The sequence below is a fragment of the Mustela nivalis genome, assembly GCF_964662115.1.
Source record: "Mustela nivalis genome assembly, chromosome: 18".
Lineage (NCBI taxonomy): Eukaryota > Metazoa > Chordata > Mammalia > Carnivora > Mustelidae > Mustela > Mustela nivalis.
Genome location: NC_139037.1, coordinates 34902164 through 34924146, shown reverse-complemented (window position 1 = coordinate 34924146; position 21983 = coordinate 34902164). Strand labels below are relative to the sequence as shown.

The 21983-nt window shown below is 36.8% G+C and overlaps 1 protein-coding gene across 1 annotated transcript in view; it reads right to left on the bottom strand.

The window, feature by feature from the left end:
• Nucleotides 1-21983, bottom strand: part of ITFG1 (integrin alpha FG-GAP repeat containing 1) — a 307089-nt gene that overhangs the window by 149314 nt on the left and 135792 nt on the right. The window contains exons 9-10 of the mRNA XM_082711008.1: nt 4300-4394; nt 1699-1871 (exon numbers count right to left, since the gene is read on the bottom strand). Coding sequence (XP_082567134.1) covers nt 1699-1871; nt 4300-4394 — 268 coding nt within the window. The remainder of the gene's footprint in view (nt 1-1698; nt 1872-4299; nt 4395-21983) is intronic.

Here is a 21983-nt window from a genome sequence, read left to right as displayed (position 1 = left end):
AAAAAATTGCTTTCAGACACATAGTTATGAAGCATGATGATCATGTCCCTTGAAAATTCCACATATATAACTTAGAGCAATTATAATTTCAAATCAAATCCTTAGAAAATTTAAGTACAGACTCTCCATAATTTTCTACAATATTTAGGGACAGTCACTAATTATATATGTTCCTCTAAAAATCAGATTTCTAGATGACATTGTTTGGTGTTAAAAGCAACAATATATCTGCCCCCCCCCCCCCCCCCGCAGGGAAGTTGTTTTGCATCATGTGCCTGGTAGGAAATGTGAAGCTGAATCATCATTAATTCCAGAGTGAATTAATGCACAGAGGAAAAACTGTGTAGATAATGATGCAGGAGATAGTAATGAATAAGGGCCAAAAAATATAATTAATCATAGGAAGAAAACAATAAGGTATTAAAATTTAGGAAGAATCTTATGAACAGAATCTGCAAAGAGTCAGTCTAATTATAAATTTAACCATGTTGGTTTATTTACTGGTACCTGTACTTAAGGAGAAAAAGGAGTTGCAGCACTCAAAATCACTGATAATGCAGTAAATATACATTTTATGTATATGAATAATATCAATAATCATGTTTGAAATTTTGTGCAGTTATAAACAAACAACACTAAGGCAATATTCACTAAAAGTCTGTGCGTGCTGGGTACTCACTAATTCCTTCACTTATTTTTACTTCGTTTAATCTTCACTACAACTGCAAGAGACAGATACAATTATTACTCTGGTCTTACAGATGAGTTCATGTAATGTGCCTAAGGTCAGATGGGTGATAAGTGGCTGGACTCAGACTGAAGCTGAGGTTCAGCTCTTAAGCATGATGGTTTTCAGTCTGAAAATGTAACAGGGTTATTTGGTTTTAAAAATTTTGGCCTTACAGGTGAAAGGGAGTAAGAGATAAGGCCTCCTTTATAAAAAGAGTAAGTCACAGGAATAAAAAAAAAGGACTGTATAAGGAATATTGGTTAATGGTATTGTAATAGTGTTGTGTGGTAACAGATGGTAGCTGCACACTTATGCTGTGCTTGTGTGGCACAATTATGCTCACTTGTGGTGAGCACAGCATAATGTATAGACTTGTCCAATCACTAGGTTGTACACTTGAAATTAATGTAACATTGTGTATCAACTATATTCACATACAGAAATTAAACCAACAAGGAAATAAAATTTCAACTATTTCCAGGAAAAAAAATCACACAAAAAACCAAGAGTACAATCACTCTGTCCTCTATAATGTGCCTCTATTATTGAATGTAATACAGATATTTCAGTATTTGCTTTCCAGCTTGTCTCTTATCTCCAGAATGGAAGCTTCCTGACTGTAGGGATCGTGTGTAATTACACATAAAAAAGGCTCAGCTAATATTTATTGAATTGAATATTAAATTGTACTCTTTTTAAGGAAAAAAATTTTGGCCTTCTAAAAATAAACTATTTTTGAATGAAAAACATTTTTCAAATTTCTGTTTCTGTTCTACAGAAAATAAATTTGTGGAAAAGAACAGGTATTCTAAGCCACTGGAAGTTTAGTTACGACATAAGCAATTAGAAATCAAACTTATCATGTTCCTTATTTAAGGTACTCTACCATATTTAGGAGCTATTCAGTTAACAAAGTATCAAATCAAAGAATTTGCACAAATATTTCTCACTTGACTTAATTTCCATACCTTCCAGATGTATTCTTAAGTATGGCAAGTGCATCTGGATAGCCATCCATGTTATAGTCTCCAATATGAAGGGTAATTGGAAGTGGTATTTCAGTTGGTCGTTGTTCATGCACAAATGGCACAAAACCCCAGAGTGTGCCCTTGTTGCTGAACTCCTGTAGGACTGGAACCCACTATGGAATAAGAGGAAAAAGATTAGATTTTACAGTTACTTTAGAAAAAAAAAAATTCACCATTCGCAAAACAATCTATTAAAAGTCTTCATAAGCATCATCTTACTTAAACTTCTTTATCTCTACAATCTAAGGATATTATAATTTAGTTTGATAAACAGATAATTGATACTCTAGAAAAAATAAAGTCCCATTTAAATTTCATCGTAATCATTTTTCCTTGAACTGGTACAATAGAGCCTTTAAAAAATTTTTACAAAATCACAGAATCTTAGGTTTGAATTGATGCTGATTCCTATAGTTCAATCTCCCCATTTTAAAGCTGTGTTGAGTGGAAATGTAATTTCAAGAATATTTTTTAATGATTTATTTACCTATTTTAGAGAGATAGGTACCTATTTTAGATAGATACCTATTAAATTTAAATAGATACCTATTTTAGAGAGAGAGAGAAAGAGAGAGAATAAGGGGGAAGGACAGAGGGAAAAGGAGAGAGAATTTCAATGAGACTCCCACTGAGAATGAAGCCCAGCAGGGGGCTCGATCTCAAGATCCTGAGGTCATGACCTTAGTGGATACCGAGAGTTGGACGCTGAACCCACTGAGCCACGTAGGCCCCAGCAAATGAATATTTTTTTAAATGAGAGCAAACTGTAATATTATCTAGTACTGATGTCCTTTCAGAAGGATCAGCTTAGGAAGAAGGAAGATGATAGAATCTCCCTTGTTCCCCTGTTTTGCCTTTTATACATGATGATGACTTCAGTCAATATCTTCAGAGCCAAGAGTTCTGAGGTTCCCTGACAACACCAGCATTGAAGAAGCTCTGCCTGTCCAGGGGGATGAGCTTTGTCACCAAAACAGCTTAGTAAGTTCTTTATTTTTATATTGATTATAATGAAAAGACCAGAGAGAATAAAGTTGATTTCAAAAAGAGCTTTTGGAAATCCATTTCTCTTTTGAGTACCCTAATCCACTCAAGCTAATGCAAAGTAAAAATCTTAAGAGAAGAAATCATACCATTAAAATTATAGATACGCCTAAAATTAGTTAAAAGTATGAATACTGGCACACACCCTAGAGATGTTCAAACCAGTGCAGCTGGCTTGAAATGACAGCAGGCTACACAGGTTTCTTTTAAGCAGGTGACTCTATATGGCTTCAAGTCAAATGATATTAAAAATGGTTTCTTGAACAGGGATTTGTACATTGGGCACCCCAAACATAATCTAGGTTTTCCAAAGAAAGCATAACTTGCCAAAGAAAAAGAGAAAATAAAGCTAATAATAAATACATATTTATAGGAAATAACTGTTTAAAAAAACTCATTTACATCTTAGATTAATTTTTCAATCTTTCCTAAGAGCAAAAAAATATTATTTATCATCAAAATGTTTTAATGATTCATTTGACTTTGAAAAAATAGTTGGTTTTGTTTTGGAAGAAGATGGGAAATTTCACAAAATGCTGTTATCACAAACTTCTGAAAAGGCTGACAGTTTATTAGTGAGGATAAAGTGTTCTTATTAAGGTAAATATATTAAGGTCTAAAAAGTAAAAAGATTTTTTATTAATATGACATCCTTAATAGTCACCAAAGAACTGTGACATTTATCTTCCTAGAGAGAGATGACTGTATAATTTGAAAATAGTCTTACAGTAGTCTGTTGCTTGAAGCCAGGCTATAATTACTATGTTTACTTATACCTATGAAACATGATTAGGTGTTACTTGACCTCATGTTTTCAGTGATTAAAAACTTAAAAAAGCTTAAGATAATAAAATTTATAGGTACAGAATCTAAATGTTTTTAGACTATTGATTGTATGAAGATTTTTCTTTAGTGTTTTACCATAAAATGTGGTTTCTTGTAAGGGCAATAATTTCTTACCCTAAGATAGAAAACAAAACTGAGTAATTCCAGTACTATAATAATACTGGTTTTCTCTGGTAGTACTAACAATAAGGAAAAATTTTCAGTGTTACAACCTATCACTGCCATAGTAATCTGTGGATTCTAAACTCTTTATCCATAAGCTATAGGTAAAATGTTAGCTTGAGAGAATGAAACGGGTCCATTTAGCACAAATAAAGACAAGATTAGCCTTGACAACAGATGTGATGTTCTTCTCCATAACCTTTTGTTATAGTTACAGTGCATTTTACAATATTCCTAGCCTGTAAAATGCGAATGGGTCATTTAATTACAGGACCAAAACTGGTCTTCTTCACCAGAAATGATTATAACAGTGCTTTCCCTCTCAATAAATAAACACAAAAATATTCAAATTTATTTCATTAAATTAAAATGAGGAAGTCAATAATTTGTATAGGGTTTCACTGTATTCTGATTATTCAGATACTTTTTCTAATCTCTGAAGATTTTAAGAAGGTAACTGTATTGACATTAAAAAACAAGCTGATATACCTGTTTCGTTCCAGATCTTGCTAAGTAAATGATGCTTTTCTGGCAGTTTTTATCTTCACAGCCTGGCAGTAAGTGATCCATGTGTCCATCTCCATCTGCCAAAAGAAAATTTCAAGAGTCCATTAACAGCTACAAAATAAAGTGTTCTTGTATGGCAGATTACATTTCCTATTTGTTCAAAGTCTGCATCAATCTGAATAAATGAAAGAAATTGACGTGCGACTTTGTTATAAATGTGATTCAATTAAAACAATTACTCTGGCCCTTGCCATCTATTACCTGGATTGTGTCTTGTTTTAAATTGCTCACTTTTCTGTAGTTAAATATTTATCCAATGTTGGGAAAAAAAAACCCCAGTTCAGGCTTTAATGTTAAAATCATTAATTTTTAAACAATGTGGCTTTTGACTTATTTACATAATTATCATTGCTGCTGCAGGAGAAAAACAAGCATGTCAATAGTAACTCATTATTATATGGCTTATTTAAGATGTGTCTTTACATATAATTTATCTTCACACATTCTTTTAAATATCTTTTACATAGTATGAACTTCAAAAGTTCTAAAGCTCTCAGCACCTTGGCTTTTAAAAGGCATCAATAAATTTTTACCAATAAAAAGGCAAACGAAGAGAATACAGATGTCATTTCCAGCTGACTGGATTTTGAAAAGCTGCACGATGGGGGTGCTTGGGTTGCTCAGTTGGTCAAGTGTCTGATTTTGGTTTAGGTCATGATCTCAGGGTTTTGGATTCTTTTATTTTTGGTTAAAGATTTAATTAATTAATTTATTTGTCAGACAAAGAGAGAGAGAGAGAGAGGGAGAACACAAGCAGGCAGAGCAGCAGGCAGAGGCAGAGAGAGAAGCAGGCTCCCCGCCGAGCAAGAAGCCCCATGTAGGACTCAATCCCAGAACCCCGGGTTCATGACCTGAGCCAAAGGCAGCTGCCTAACCAACTAAGCCACCCAGGAGTCCCAGGGTCTTGGATTTTTGTCCCACTGAGCTCCCTACCCCCAATCCTGTTCTCTCTCCTTCTCTCAAATAAATAAATAAATAAAATCTTAAAAAAAAAAAAACCCCAAAAAACAACTCACAAAACTGCACAATGTTTTGCAAAGACCTTCAGAAAAGAGGTTACTGAAGAACCTCGAATCAATTCCTCTAATGGTCTCTCCTACCTACTGCCCCTTACCTGATAAGGTTTAAGATTTTGATGTCCTAGAGTTAAATTGCTATAGTGACATGCATAGTTGAATAGTCATTTAGATTTTAAATTTTGTGTTGTTTCATTCACTCATTTGCTATATTAACATATAATGTATGTCTGAGACAAGTGCCCTCAGTTTGAAGGAGAGAGTAAAGATTAGCTATAGAGAAATACTCTTTCACGTGTAGGCTTATATATTAAGGAAATATAAAATTTTAACAAGCCTATCCTATCTTCAGTAATACATTCAAAAGGGAAAAAATAATTTTAGGATGAGTGGGCTGAAAATCTAGTCAATGGAAGTTTAGCACAGCAAGGAAAATTAAAAGGTGCAGCATAGTGAAAAATAAACTTTTAAATTTTAATTTCATGGTTTAGTTACTTATGACCCTTACAATTAATATCATTAGTGATAATGAACCCTACACAGAGGAGTAAAACATTAAGTAAAAATAGTTGAATTAATAATGGACGTATGGAGAACATCTGCAATTTGACAGTATATAGATTCGGACTATTGAGAAAGAAGTTGAGAGAGAGAGATGAAACTCTAGGCAGGAATAATTGGAAAGGAAAAGTCTTATCAAGGGAAGTAATAGAAAAACAGTATATAACCATAATAGAGTACATTATCTCTCTATACATCCTTTATCACTACTATCATAGTTAAAGATAAATAAAAAAAACAGGTAGCCAAGTAAGAATGAATTAAATACAAAATATGATTTATAAGCAGGATATAGGAAGACTTCATTAAAAGCCAAGCCATTTTACTGCCAATTAATGGGGGGACAAATCAGAAGACCATTACTAAGTCTCTGCCCTTCATTTTTACCCATGGCAAAATACTCAGGTTAGATTCTGATTTACACTTTTATTTTTTCCTACTTCGTTTCTTCTGAGTAGCTTCCTATTTCCTACAAGTATTTCAACTATGAGGTGGCTGACATTTAATGCTGGCAAATAGCCATCTAATAAACATACAACAAACTCGTGATAATTCCTAATCATACCTTTTAGTATAAATTATCAACAATATTTTAGATATGGTCATGACACAGAGAACTTTATCAGAGAATGTCTTCCTTGTGCTGTCAGTGTTATTTTTTGGTATCTAGAGGAAGTAATAGAAAAGCTGCCTGAGAGTCCAACTTCACACCCAAAGGAAATTTTAAGTACAAAGTTATTAATTCCTGGGTCTTCTTTAAGGAATGTGTCCAAGTTCAGAGACTGATCTTTCCATCAGCATGACTTCTTCATAGTCACATTATTTCTTAGAGAGTTTGCTTAAATGTATACTAGTTGAGTAGAACAAGTCATGACATGACAAGTCATGACAGACACACTATAAGTGTGTAATGGTGAAGAATACAATGCATGCTAATAAAATGTGGTGCTACTGCTTTAGTTTGTGCTAAATGGCATGCAGCTTTACTCACTATTGCATTTAGATTATCAGAGCTGATGTCAAGAATGTTAAAAAGGCCAACTGGATCTAAATATGACCACGCAGATAGTTTTGACCTTATGGATACCGTGAAAGAATTGCAGAAGTTCCCAACCCTAGGTGTATACTTTGGACTATAATTTGAGTATTTTTCACCACAGAGGTTGTACCAATAAATGAATTATCAAATACTCTGATTTTTGCCACTCTGATAAGTGAAAATTATATTTCATAGTGGTTTTAATTTTTAGTTTCCTTATTAGAATGTTGTTGGTCTTTTTCCTGCCAATTTGCAGAAGTCATTCTATATTAAGAAAACTATTCTTTTGTCTGTGATTTATTGATGTTTTTCTTTATAGCATCTAGGTTTTCCTTATAAGTTAAAAGAACTCTGAAATTCATAGACTTGGGGACAGTCTATTTTTGCGTTTAGGTCTTTGATTCACCTAGAATTTATTCTGGCTTTAGCTATGAGTTATGATTCTACTGAACTTTTTTATCCAGTTATTCCATACCACCTACTGAACGATCTAGTTTTCACGAAACTCATTATCTCTGTATTATTTTTCTTTATCTGTAAAATGATCAAAAGGAACATAATTTAGCTACTGAAAAGGGTCATTGAGAGGATTAAATGTGGGGGAAAGAATATGGAAAATACTGTAAAACAGTAAATAACCATAATGGAGTACATTATCTCTCTATACATCCTTTATCACTACGGTATGTTGTGTGTACTTAGGACAGTGGTATACTGTGCTTTGAAAGAGGCAACAGAGTAAAAAAAGACGAGTAACTTCTGGAGGGACACACTGATTTTTCTTTAGAGATCTCACTTCCAGGACACACTTAATGCTTATAGCAGGAAACACCAAAACATTTGGTCACGGAAAATTAAAGTAACAATTTAGGATTTGATGAATGTTACTCCATAGATGGAGAAAAAAATATAAGTAGAATGGTAGAGTATTTAATTCTATAACCTGGAACTCTTGAGTTCAATAACAAAAACAAATCAGTAATTTCTGAATTACAGAGTAGAACAAGTCATGACAGCTCAAATGGGGAATAAGTCAAATGACTCCTTCCACCATCTGGAAAATTTACTCATGGATGGCTATAGCATGAGCAAGATATAAATATCACAAGTCATACCACTAATTAATGTTAGAAAGTTCTAAATAGAATTCAAGGATTTAACTTTTAACATCGGCAACACAAGGCTGAAAGATTTCTGTACAGGGCCTTTAAAACTGAATTTTTTGCTAAAAGACCCAGAATTTAAGTAGAAGTAACATCTTCCCCATCACATTTGTCAACAGGCATGTGAGGCATATGACAGATAATGTATTCACATATTAAACTACATTTTTTGTGATTCATATAAAACTGGAAATACACTTGCTAAAATAAAAAACCATTTACTGAAAAAGCATTTCCTTATTTCCATTGTAATATATGAAATATATCACTCTATATTTTTCAGAACACATCATTAATATACTGAAATTACTGACACAGAAATAATTTGAATCTTAAACAAAACCTAATACAATAGCCAGATTAGGCTTTCCAAGAAAATAAAACTCAGGCTTTAAAAAGAAATGGTGATATATATAAAAAAAGAGGGCATGAATGAAAATATTTAATTTCTTCAGCTTTTTAAAAGAAGTTCATAAACCAAAGTATGACAATGGGAGACCACTGCTATATTATTTTTAAAAATGAGGAAAAAATGAATAACATATTATCACATTAACATGTGAAATGTATAGTTAATTTCTTTAAAATATTCATTTTTAAAGGACAGAATGACAGAATTATGAATACATACATCAGTTAACTTAATTTTGTTTCAGATGTTGAATAACATACAGGTTGATTTTTAATTGTGTTCATATAAACACAGTATTAATATAGTGATGTGGTTAAAGATGAGCCTCCAAAGTGCCAGGGCCTTAACAATTTTACAAATAAGAAACATATATGGTCAAAGGATATAAATATAATCAAAACAGAAAAATTATATTTCTTTAAGATGCTGCTGGTTACTATCAGACATGGTAATGCTGGAAAGCATGAGGTAGGACCAAAAATACACAAAGTGAATCAAATCTGCTTTATTTATTTATTTTTTTATTAAAGATTTTATTTATTTATTTGACAGAGAGAGATCACAAGTAGGCAGAGAGGCAGGCAGAGAGAGAGAGAGGAGGAAGCAGGCTCCCTGCTGAGCAGAGAGCCCGATGCGAAACTCGATCCCAGGACCCTGAGATCATGACCTGAGCCGAAGGCAGCGGCTTAACCCACTGAGCCACCCAGGCGCCCCTCAAATCTGCTTTAATATGTTTAGGCTTTGTGAGTAGATAGTCATGAAATAGGACTTTCATGACAGATTTCTCCTGTCAATTCTATTACTTGTTTTTATTGATGATATAATACTTTTTGTCATTTCAATGCCTAAGTATCTATTAGGCTTTAAAGTCTTCAGGATACTCATCTTCTGATGCTTTCTGTTTTGCTGAATATACTGGTTCTTTGACAACTATGTCTTAGTAGTTTTTTTTCCTTACTAAAGATTTTATAAAAGTCATAGCATATTCCACTTTCTCTTCTGAGTTTTCCTTGCTCTATTATAGGAACAGAGGTAAAAACCAACTGTTTTGGTGAGAAGGATATAATAGGGTTAAGAGGCTTAATTCCTGCCCAGTCACCACTAGAAACACAATAGTGGAAATGTCTCCTAAACATTCTGCATGGTAATGATCTTGTTTATTTTACATTTGAAACTAGGAGGAGGGTATGGGGAGGAAGGTTCAATATTATTTTTAAGATTCTTATGATTAAATCTACAATTCTGTACTTATTATTTTGTATTATCACCTATGTTGTGAAATTATGATTCTTTTATGTTTTGTTACCAAAAATGAACACTATACATTTATTTGTGTATGGATATAGTAAAATTTTTACATAATGTTCATGTATCATTTAAAATGAGGAATATTCCTATTAATAGTGCATTAAGCATTTTGAATATATCTTTAAATATCAAACCATATATTATTTAAAACCATGTTGGCAACATAGGAAAAAGTCTATTCTATTTGTTATACAACTGATTAGCTTACTTTGACATTCTCCTTATTTTCCACTGTGTTGAATAATATTTAAAGAGTATTATTTTCTCTATTTATTTCAGAGTGCTCCCAACATAATATGAAATTGTGTGTGGGGGGATCATTTTAAGGTTAGTTCAATTTAAATGACGGTGATTAAAATTTTCTTTCATGTCTTTAATCCTAGTAATAAAGTAACCTATCAAGACAAATCATCAGCCAAGTCAACCTGTAATCTGAATTCTAAAATAAACAAGAAGCTGAAACAAGATCCTATTTTTTGCTTTATAAATTTATTAATGTTTGAGGCATAGGGGAATGAAAGGTGGCTGCTAGTCTTTTCCTGTCAATACAATTCTGAATCCAAAATAAGGCCTTTACTTCAAAAGAACAAAATACATTTAAATATGAAAATCAACACTTGGAAAAAAGGGCAGCAAATGATTCAAACTCTTGTTTTGATAAGAATAAGGAAGCAGGGACGCCTGGGTGACTCAGTTGGTTAATCAGCTGCCTTTGGCTCAGGTCATGATCCCAGCATGCTGGGATCGAGTCCCACATCAGGCTCCTTGCTCGGCGGGGAGCCTGCTTCTCCCTCTGCCTCTGCCTGTCATTCTGTCTGCCTGTGCTTGCTCTCGCCCCCTCACTCTCTCTGATCAATAAATAAAATCTTTAAAAAAAAAAAAAAGAAGAGGGAGGAGTCAAGATGGTGGAGAAGTAGCTGGCTGAGACTGCTTCAGCTAGCCGGAGATCAGCTAGATAGCTTATCTAAAGATTGCAAACACCTGAAAATCCATCCGCAGATCGAAGAGAAGAAGAACAGCAATTCTGGAAACAGAAAAACAACCATTTTCTGAAAGGTCGGACCGGCGGAGAAGTGAATCCAAAGCAACGAGAAGATAGACCCCGGGCGTAGGGGCCGGCTCCTGGCAAGCGGCGGAGTAACCACGAACAAAATCAGGACTTTTAAAAGTCTGTTCCGCTGAGGGACATTGCGCCAGAGGTTAAACTGGGGCGAAGCCCACGCGGGGTCAGCGTGGCCTCAGGTCCCGCAGGGTCACAGAAGGATTGGGGGTGTCTGAGTGTCGCAGAGCTTGCGGGTATTGGAACGGGAAAGCCGGCTACAGAGACAGAGCCGACAGTAAGCTTGCAGCTCAGGGTGACCTTGCACCAGTCGTAGGCTCGGTGAGCTCGGAGCGCGGCCGGAGGTCAGGCAGACAGGAGTAACTGGGTGCTGTTCTCTGAGAGCGCACTGAGGAGTGCGGCCCTGGGCTCTTGGCTCCTCCGGGCCGGAGACCAGGAGGCCGCCATTTGTGTTCCCGTCCTCCGGAACTCTACGGAAAGCGCTCAGGGAACAAAAGCTCCTGAAAGCAAACCCGAGCGGATTACTCACCCCGGCCCCGGGTAAGGGCGGTGTAATTCCACCTGGGGCAAAGACACTTGAGAATCACTACAACAGGCCCCTCCCCCAAAAGATCAACAAGAAATCCAGCCGAGACCAAGTTCACCTACCAAGGAGTGCGGTTTCAATACCAAGGAGAGCAGCAGAATTCCAGAGGAGGAGAAAGCCAAGCACGGAACTCATGGCTTTTACCCTGTGATTTTTTTTAGTCTTGCAGTTAATTTAATTTTTTTCTTTTTCATTTTTCATTTTTTGTTATTTATTTTCTCGCCTTCGGGTAAATTTTTTTTTTTAAACTGTTACCTTTTTCTTTTTTAACGATTTTTTACTAGTTTATCTAATATATATATTTTTTCTTTTTTACATTTTTCTTAGGTGTTTTCTTTTTTTAATTCTTTTCTTTTCTTTTTTTTTTTTTTTTCTTTCTTCCTTTTTGAACCTCTTTTTATCCCCTTTCTCCCCCCTCATGATTTTGGATCTCTTCTATTTTGGTTAAAGCATATTTTCCTGGGGTTATTGCCACCCTTTTAGTATTTTACTTGCCCCTTCATATACTCTTATCTGGACAAAATGACAAGATGGAAAAATTCAACACAAAAAAAAGAACAAGAGGCAGTACCGAAGGCTAGGGACCTAATCAATACAGACATTGGTAATATGTCAGATCTAGAGTTCAGAATGACAATTCTCAAGGTTCTAGCCGGGCTCGAAAAAGGCATGGAAGATATTAGAGAAACCCTGTCGAGATATATAAAAGCCCTTTCTGGAGAAATAAAAGAACTAAAATCTAACCAAGTTGAAATCAAAAAAAGCTATTAATGAGGTGCAATCAAAAATGGAGGCTCTCACTGCTAGGATAAATGAGGCAGAAGAAAGAATTAGTGATATAGAAGACCAAATGACAGAGAATAAAGAAGCTGAGCAAAAGAGGGAAAAACAGCTACTGGACCACGAGGGGAGAATTCGAGAAATAAGTGACACCATAAGATGAAACAACATCAGAATAATTGGGATTCCAGAAGAAGAAGAAAGAGAGAGGGGAGCAGAAGGTATACTGGAGAGAATTATTGGGGAGAATTTCCCCAATATGGCAAAGGGAACGAGCATCAAAATTCAGGAGATTCAGAGAACGCCCCTCAAAATCAATAAGAATAGGCCCACACCCCGTCACCTAATAGTAAAATTTACAAGTCTCAGTGACAAAGAGAAAATCCTGAAAGCAGCCCGGGAAAAGAAGTCTGTAACATACAATGGTAAAAATATTAGATTGGCAGCTGACTTATCCACAGAGACCTGGCAGGCCAGAAAGAGCTGGCATGATATTTTCAGAGCACTAAACGAGAAAAACATGCAGCCAAGAATACTATATCCAGCTAGGCTATCATTGAAAATAGAAGGAGAGATTAAAAGCTTCCAGGACAAACAAAAACTGAAAGAATTTGCAAACACCAAACCAGCTCTACAAGAAATATTGAAAGGGGTCCTCTAAGCAAAGAGAGAGCCTACAAGTGGTAGATCAGAAAGGAACAGAGACCATATACAGTAACAGTCACCTTACAGGCAATACAATGGCACTAAATTCATATCTCTCAATAGTTACCCTGAATGTTAATGGGCTAAATGCCCCTGTCAAAAGACACAGGGTATCAGAATGGATAAAAAAAAAAAACCCATCTATATGTTGCCTCCAAGAAACTCATTTTAAGCCCGAAGACACCTCCAGATTTAAAGTGAGGGGGTGGAAAAGAATTTACCATGCTAATGGACATCAGAAGAAAGCAGGAGTGGCAATCCTTATATCAGATCAATTAGATTTTAAGCCAAAGACTATAATAAGAGATGAGGAAGGACACTATATCATACTCAAAGGGTCTGTCCAACAAGAAGATTTAACAATTTTAAATATCTATGCCCCCAACGTGGGAGCAGCCAACTATATAAACCAATTAATAACAAAATCAAAGAAACACATCAACAATAATACAATAATAGTAGGGGACTTTAACACGCCCCTCACTGAAATGGACAGATCATCCAAGCAAAAGATCAGCAAGGAAATAAAAGCCTTAAACGACACACTGGACCAGATGGACATCACAGATATATTCAGAATATTTCATCCGAAAGCAACAGAATACACATTCTTCTCTAGTGCACATGGAACATTCTCCAGAATAGATCACATCCTCGGTCCTAAATCAGGACTCAACCGGTATCAAAAGATTGAGATCATTCCCTGCATATTTTCAGACCACAATGCTCTAAAGCTAGAACTCAACCACAAAAGGAAGTTTGGAAAGAACCCAAATACATGGAGACTAAACAGCATCCTTCTAAAGAATGAATGGGTCAACCGGGAAATTAAAGAAGAATTGAAAAAAATCATGGAAACAAATGATTGAAACAGTCATTAAAAATCTCCAAACAAACAAAAGCCCAGGGCCAGACGGCGGCCCGGGGGAATTCTACCAAACATTTAAAGAAGAACTAATTCCTATTCTCCTGAAACTGTTCCAAAAAATAGAAATGGAAGGAAAACTTCCAAACTCATTTTATGAGGCCAGCATCACCTTGATCCCAAAACCAGGCAAGGATCCCATCAAAAAAGAGAGCTATAGACCGATATCCTTGATGAACACAGATGCGAAAATACTCAACAAAATACTAGCCAATAGGATTCAACAGTACATTAAAAAGATTATTCACCACGACCAAGTGGGATTTATTCCAGGGCTACAAGGTTGGTTCAACATCCGCAAATCAGTCAATGTGATACAACACATCAATAAAAGAAAGAACAAGAACCATATAATACTCTCAATAGATGCTGAAAAAGCATTTGACAAAGTACAGCATCCCTTCCTGATCAAAACTCTTCAAAGTGTAGGGATAGAGGGCACATACCTCAATATCATCAAAGCCATCTATGAAAAACCCACCACAAATATCATTCTCAATGGAGAAAAACTGAAAGCTTTTCCGCTAAGGTCAGGAACACGGCAGGGGTGTCCATTATCACCACTGCTATTCAACATAGTACTAGAGGTCCTAGCCTCAGCAATCAGACAACAAAAGGAAATTAAAGGCATCCAAATTGGCAAAGAAGAAGTCAAATTATCACTCTTCGCAGATGATATGATACTATATGTGGAAAACCCAAAAGACTCCACTCCAAAACTGCTAGAACTTATACAGGAATTCAGTAAAGTGTCAGGATATAAAATCAATGCACAGAAATCAGTTGCATTTCTCTACACCAACAGCAAGACAGAAAGAAGAGATATTAAGGAGTCAATCCCATTTACAATTGCATCCAAAACCATAAGATACCTAGGAATAAACCTAACCAAAGAGACACAGAATCTATACTCAGAAAACTATAAAGTACTCATGAATGAAATTGAGGAAGACACAAAGAAATGGAAAAATGTTCCATGCTCCTGGATTCAAAGAATAAATATTTTGAAAATGTCTATGCTACCTAAAGCAATCTACACATTTAATGCAATTCCTATCAAAGTACCATCCATCTTTTTCAAAGAAATGGAACAAATAATGCTAAAATTTATATGGAACCAGAAAAGACCTCGAATAGCCAAAGGGATATTGAAAAAGAAAGCCAACGTTGGTGGCATCACAATTCCGGACTTCAAGCTCTATTACAAAGCTGTCATCATCAAGACAGCATGGTACTGGCACAAAAACAGACACATAGATCAATGGAACAGAATAGAGAGCCCAGAAATAGACCCTCAACTCTATGGTCAACTAATCTTCCTCAAAGCAAGAAAGAATGTCCAATGGAAAAAAGACAGCCTCTTCAATAAATGGTGCTGGGAAAGTTGGATAGCCACATGCAGAAAAATGAAATTGGACCATTTCCTTACACCACACACAAAAATAGACTCAAAATGGATGAAGGACCTCAATGTGCCAAAGGAATGCATCAAAATCCTTGAGGAGAACACAGGCAGCAACCTCTTCGACCTCAGCCGCAGCAACATCTTCCTAGGAACGCCAAAGGCAAGGGAAGCAAAGGCAAAAATGAACTATTGGGATTTCATCAAGATCAAAAGCTTTTGCACAGCAAAGGAAACAGTTAACAAAATCAAAAGACAACTGACAGAATGGGAGAAGATATTTGCAAATGACATATCAGATAAAGGACTAGTGTCCAGAATCTATAAAGAACTTAGCAAACTCAACACCCAAAGAACAAATAATCCAATCAAGAAATGGGCAGAGGACATGAACAGACATTTCTGCAAAGAAGACATCCAGATGGGCAACAGACACATGAAAAAGTGCTCCATATCACTCGGCATCAGGGAAATACAAATCAAAACCACAATGAGGTATCACCTCACACCAGTCAGAATGGCTAAAATCAACAAGTCAGGAAATGACAGATGCTGGCGAGGATGCGGAGAAAGGGGAACCCTCCTACACTGTTGGTGGGAATGCAAGCTGGAGCAACCACTATGGAAAACATCATGGAGGTTCCTCAAAATGTTGAAAATAGAACTGCCCTATGACCCAGCAATTGCAGTATTGGGTATTTACCCTAAAGATACAAACGTAGTGATCCAAAGGGTCACTTGCACCCGAATGTTTATAGTAGCTATGTCCACAATAGCCAAACTATGGAAAGAACCTAGATGTCCATCAACAGATGAATGGATCAAGAAGATGTGGTATATATACACAATGGAATACTATGCAGCCATCAAAAGAAATGAAATCTTGCCATTTGCGACAACATGGATGGAACTAGAGCGTATCATGCTTAGCGAAATAAGTCAAGCAGAGAAAGACAACTATCATATGATCTCCCTGATATGAGGAAGTGGTGATGCAACATGGAGGCTTAAGTGGGTAGGAGAAGAATAAATGAAACAAGATGGGATTGGGAGGGAGACAAACCATAAGTGACTCTTGATCTCACAGAACAAACTGAGGGTTGGTGGGGGGAGGGGATTTGGTAGAAGGGGGTGGGATTATGGACATTGGGGAGGGTATGTGCTTTGGTTTGTGCTGTGAAGTGTGTAAACCTGGCGATTCACATACTTGTACCCCTGGGGATAAAAATATATGTTTATAAAAAATAAAAAATTAATTAAAAAAAAAGAATAAGGAAGAAAACAATGATAGTAAAAGTAAATTATTTAGTAAGATATTTATACTCAAAAAGCTTTAAATAAATGCTAATAATTAAGTATTTTATATTTGGTCAGAGAGCAGAATCAAAATGCATATGGCAAAAGTTGTCCCAGAGAATTATTGGGATACGTACACATGTTTGGGTATAGTAGAAAAGACAGTGGACTAAGAATGGGAAAGATTTTGCTTTTAAGATTTTTTAGTTACTAAGGTACTTGGCCAACTCAGTTTTTTCAACTGTAAAATGAAAAGGTTAGGTTCCCTGACATTCTAAAATGCAATCCATAGAAGTTAAGATGGTGGAGAATTAAGAGGACTCCCAGGCTTTCCTTGTCCCTTGAACACAGCTGCATTGAGGTCAGATCACTTGGAACACCCAGCAAATTGATCTCAGGATTGGAAGAAGGATCTCCACAGTTGGATGGAGATAGTGTGCCAGGTGGGAGGTGCATGGAAGTGAAATGGGGGAGAGAAAAACTGGCTGTGGCAGAGGGGAGGGAACCCTTTTAGTGGGAAGAGGAAAGGTAGAGAAAGAGAAAAAGGTTGAGAGAGAGTGGCACTGGGTTCACACAGGAAGAAAACCTCTCCAGACCACAGACTGGGGAGCCAGCAGAACTGAGTGTTGCAGTATATTTTTGCAAAGAGTGTGTGGAGTTCAGTCTCTGAGGTTTTGGAAGTATGAGACTTTCACCAGAGGTTTGGTTCACACTCCTGGGGTGAAGGAGGGCTCTGGGCCAAGAGTGCACTAAAACTTGTGTAGGGATCTCTTGGGTTGCACTGGACAAGATCGTTCCCCTTCCTGGTATACAACAGGAAAAAAGAGTACATTGCTTCTTCAAGTACAAAAGACCCTGTGGGCGCCTTTCATCAGCAGGGCACAAAGTGTGAAAGAGCAGGTGGATAACCAGGACACTGCTTTTCCAGGTACCACACCATAGATTCCATGCGCTGAGCAGGCGTGGGGTGGGTTTTTTGGGACAAAGGTCACTAGTCACAGTGCAGCAAAACTTTATTCCTGAGGAGCAAGTGGGTCAGTGCTGTGTTGGCTCCTTTAAGATTTGGAATTTTAAATCCCAGCTGTGACAAAGATAAAACCCAGGAGACTTGTGGTGTTAGACAGCCCTGCTTTTCTGTGAGGACTTCCTGAATAGCAGCGGCAGGTGGGGGGGGCAGGGATGAGAGTCCTTGTCTGGGTTGAGAGAGTGGGGTGCCATTTTACCTTATCACCAACAAAGTGGGACATCAGAGAGCAGCATAGCAGTCTCAGTGGAGGTGGGAACCTCTTAAGTCAAACACCATACCTCGTGTGCTTGGCAAGTGCATTTTTACTGGGGCAGGAGTGACTCTCCCTGCAGACTCTCCCTGCAGCAGGCCTCTGCCCCAGAAGACCAGCAAAGGCAGCGTGCTGCATGCACAGAGTTTACTGATCAGTGCTTCAAAACATCTCTTCAGTTCTGGTGAAAATAAGACCAGGCTATGTTTTAATTTTTTTCCTTATACTTTTTTCTTTTTCCTATGGAACTAGGCTTTATAGGATTTTGTTAGTATGCTTTTTTGTTTACTTTTCTCTCTCTCTCTCTCTCTCTCTTTTTTATTTTTTTAATCAGGCTTCTGTTTTTCTTTTCTCCCACCCCCTGTCACCCGCCACCTTTGGAAACAGGCTTACAGTTTTTTGACTTTTTAGTTTTTTTATTCCTTTTTCCTTACTCTCTATTTTGGATCAGGCTCCCCCCCACCCAGGTTTATTCTAACAAACAGATCAAAGAACACCTACATAAAGGTCCAAATAATCCTCACTACAAGCAAGGAGGAACTCTGCAGAGGACTGACCCATGGGAAAGAGCACCCAAAACACAACAGCAGAGTACACAGAGCATAGCATCAGAAACATTTCCTGAATGTCCAGGCCCTGGACAATGTAAATCTTCTTTTAAATATAGCAGTACTTTGAGGTGCAGGAAACATAACAAGCTTCCATAACACACAAGATACAGAAATTTAGCCCAAATAACAATTATAGAGGAATTCTCCCCAGAAGAAAGGTCAGAGGATATCAAAGCCAGGGACTTGCACAAAACAGGTATAAGCATATACCTCAACAAGGATTGAGAATACTAGCTGGACTTGAAAAAAGCATAGAAGACACCAGAGAGACTCTTGCTGCAAATATAAAAGACCTAAAAACCAGACAGGCTAAAATAAAAATGATATAACTGAGATGCAAAACTGGATATAATCACAAGGAGGACTGAAGTACTGGAGGAGAGAACAGGTGATACAGAAGACACAATTTTGGAAAATAATGAAAAGAAGAGAGAGGGAGTGAAAAACCATTAGATCATGAATATAGACTCAGGGAACTCAGCAATTTGATAAAGTGAAATAATATTCATATCATAGGAGTTTCAGAAGGAGAAGAGCAAGAAAAAGGGGCAGAAAGTTTATCTGAACAAATTATAGCTGGCAGCTTCCCAAATCTGGGGAAGGATACGAACATAAAAATCCAAGAGGCAGAGAGAACTCCCCTAAAAATCAACAAAAACAGGTCAACACCATGGCATATGATAATGAAACTTGCAATATACAAATATAAAGAGAGACTTCTGAAAGGAGCTAGGGACAAAAAGGTCCTTAACCTACAAGGGGTGGACACATAGCAGCAGACCTGTCCACAGAAACTCAGCAGGCTAGAAGAAAGTGTCATGATATAGTCAACATACTATATGGGAAAAATATGCAGCCATGAATGCTCTATCAGGCTGTCATTCAGAACAGGAGAAATAAAGAGTTTCCAGACAAGCAAAAACTAAAGGAGTTCATGACCACTAAACCAGCTCTGCAAAAAATATTACTCTGAATGTAAATGGACTCAATGCTTCAATCAAAAGACATAGGGTATCAGAATGGATAAAAAAACCAAGACCTATCTATATGTTCCTTATGAGAGACTCATTTTATACCCAAAGACATCTCCAGATTGAAAGGCAGGGGATGGAGAACCACTTATCATGCTAATGGACATAGAAAGAAATGTGGAGTAGCCACATTTTTTATCAGACAAACCAGATTTTAAACCAAAGACTACAAAAAGCGATGAAGGAGGATACTATATCATGATAAAGGGGTCTACCCATAAAAAGATCCAACACTTGTAAATTCTTATGCCTCTAACTTGGGAGTAGCCAAACATATACATCAATCAATAACTAACTTAAAGCAACTCATTGAGGGGCACCTGGGTGGCTCAGTGGATTAAGCCTCTGCCTTCGGCTCTGGTCATGATCTCAGGGTCCTGGGATCGAGCCCCACATCGGGCTCTCTGCTCAGCAGGGAGACTGCTTCCCTTCCTCTCTCTCTGCCTGCCTCTCTGCCTACTTGTGATCTCTCTCTCTGTCAAATAAAAAAAAAAAAAAAAAAAAAAATTAAAAAAAAAAAAAAAAGCAACTCATTGATGACAATATAATAATACAATACAATAATAGGGGACATTAACACCCCACTCACAGCAAAGGACAGATCATATAAGTAGAAGGTGGATTTAACAGATATATTCAGAGCATTCCATCCTAAAACAACAGAATACACTTTTTTTCGAATGCACATGGAACATTCACCAGAATAAATTGCATACTGGGGCACAAATCAGGACTCAACCTGTACAAAAAGATCAAGATCATACCATGCATATTTTCAGACCAAAATGTTATGAACCTTCAAGACAACCACAAGAAAAAATTTGGAAAGACCACAAATACACAGAGCTTAAACACCATCCTACCAAAGATTGAATGGGTCAACCAGGAAATTAAAAGAATTTAAAAAATATATGGAAGCAAGTGAAAATGAAAACACAACATTTCAAAATCTTTGAGAAGCAACAAAGGCAGTCCTAAGAAGGAAATATATAGCAATACAGGCCTTCCTCAAGAAGCAAGACAAGTCACAAATACATATTCCAAATTTACACCTAGAGGACCTGGAAAAAGAACAGCCAAGAAAGCCTAAAACCAGTAGAAGAAGGGAAATAATAAAGACTAGAGCAGAAATCAATGGTATAGAAAAACAAAACAAAACAGAAACCCCAGGAGAACAGACCAATGAAAGTAGAAGCTGGTATATTGAAAGAATTTAAAAGAATGATAAACCTTTAGCCAGACTTACCAATCACTAATAAAACACAACCAACACCACAGAAATACAATCATAAGAGAATATTATGAGCAATTATATGACAACAAATTGGGCAATCTGGAGGAAATGGATAAATTCCTAGAAACATATAAACTGCGGAAAAGGAAACAGGAAGAAATAGAAAACCTGAACAGACCCATAACCAGCAAAGAAAGTGAATAAGTAATCAAAAGTCTCCAGATAAACAAGAGTCCAGGGCAAGATGGCCTGTCAGGGGAATTCTACCAAATACCTAAAGAAGAACCAATACCTATTCTATTGTTCACAAGGGCCAAAATATGGAAAGAGCTCAGACATCCATGGTCTGATAAATGAATATAGAAGGTGTGGTAGCTATATATAATGGAATATTACTTAGACATCAAAAAGAATGAAATTTGCTATTTACAAGGATGTGGATGAAACTAGAGTGCATTATGCTAACTAAAATCAGTCAGAGAAAGACAAATTCCATATGATTTCACTCATATGTGGAATTTAAGAAACAAAACAGAGGATCATAGGGGAAGGGGGTAAAAATAAAATAAGATAAAGGCAGAGAGGGAGGCAAGCCATAAGAGACTCCTAAATACAGGGAACAAACTGAGGGTTCATGGAGGGAGGTTAGTTAGGGGATGGTGTAATTGGGTGATGGGCATTAAGGAGGACACTTGACCTAATGAGCACTGGATGTTATACACAACTAATGAATCACTAAATTCTACTGCTGAAAGTAGTAATACACTATATATTAACTAAAATGAATTTAAATACATCTAGAAAAAAAAAGATGCTTTCTACACAGTATGGTAGAAAAAAAATGTTGAAATAAAATGCCATGCACAGGGGTGCCTGGGTAGCTCAGTCAGTTAAGCGTCTGTCTTTGGCTCAGGTCATGATCCTAGGGTCTTGGGATCAAACCCTGCATAGGGCTCCTTGCTCAGTGGGAAGCCTGCTTTGCCCTCTTCTTCTGCATGCTGCTCTCCCTGCTTGTGCTCTATCATATTGATAGAATCTTTAAAACTAATGCCATCCACAGTCCACTTTCACAAAGGCCACAGTATAGTTTCATAGCATAGGCTCAGGTGTCACAGGGACCTGGGTTCAAAGCTTAGGTATCACTTGGTAGCAGTGCAACTTCGGGCAAGTTACTTACCATTTCTTTGCCTTTTTTTATCT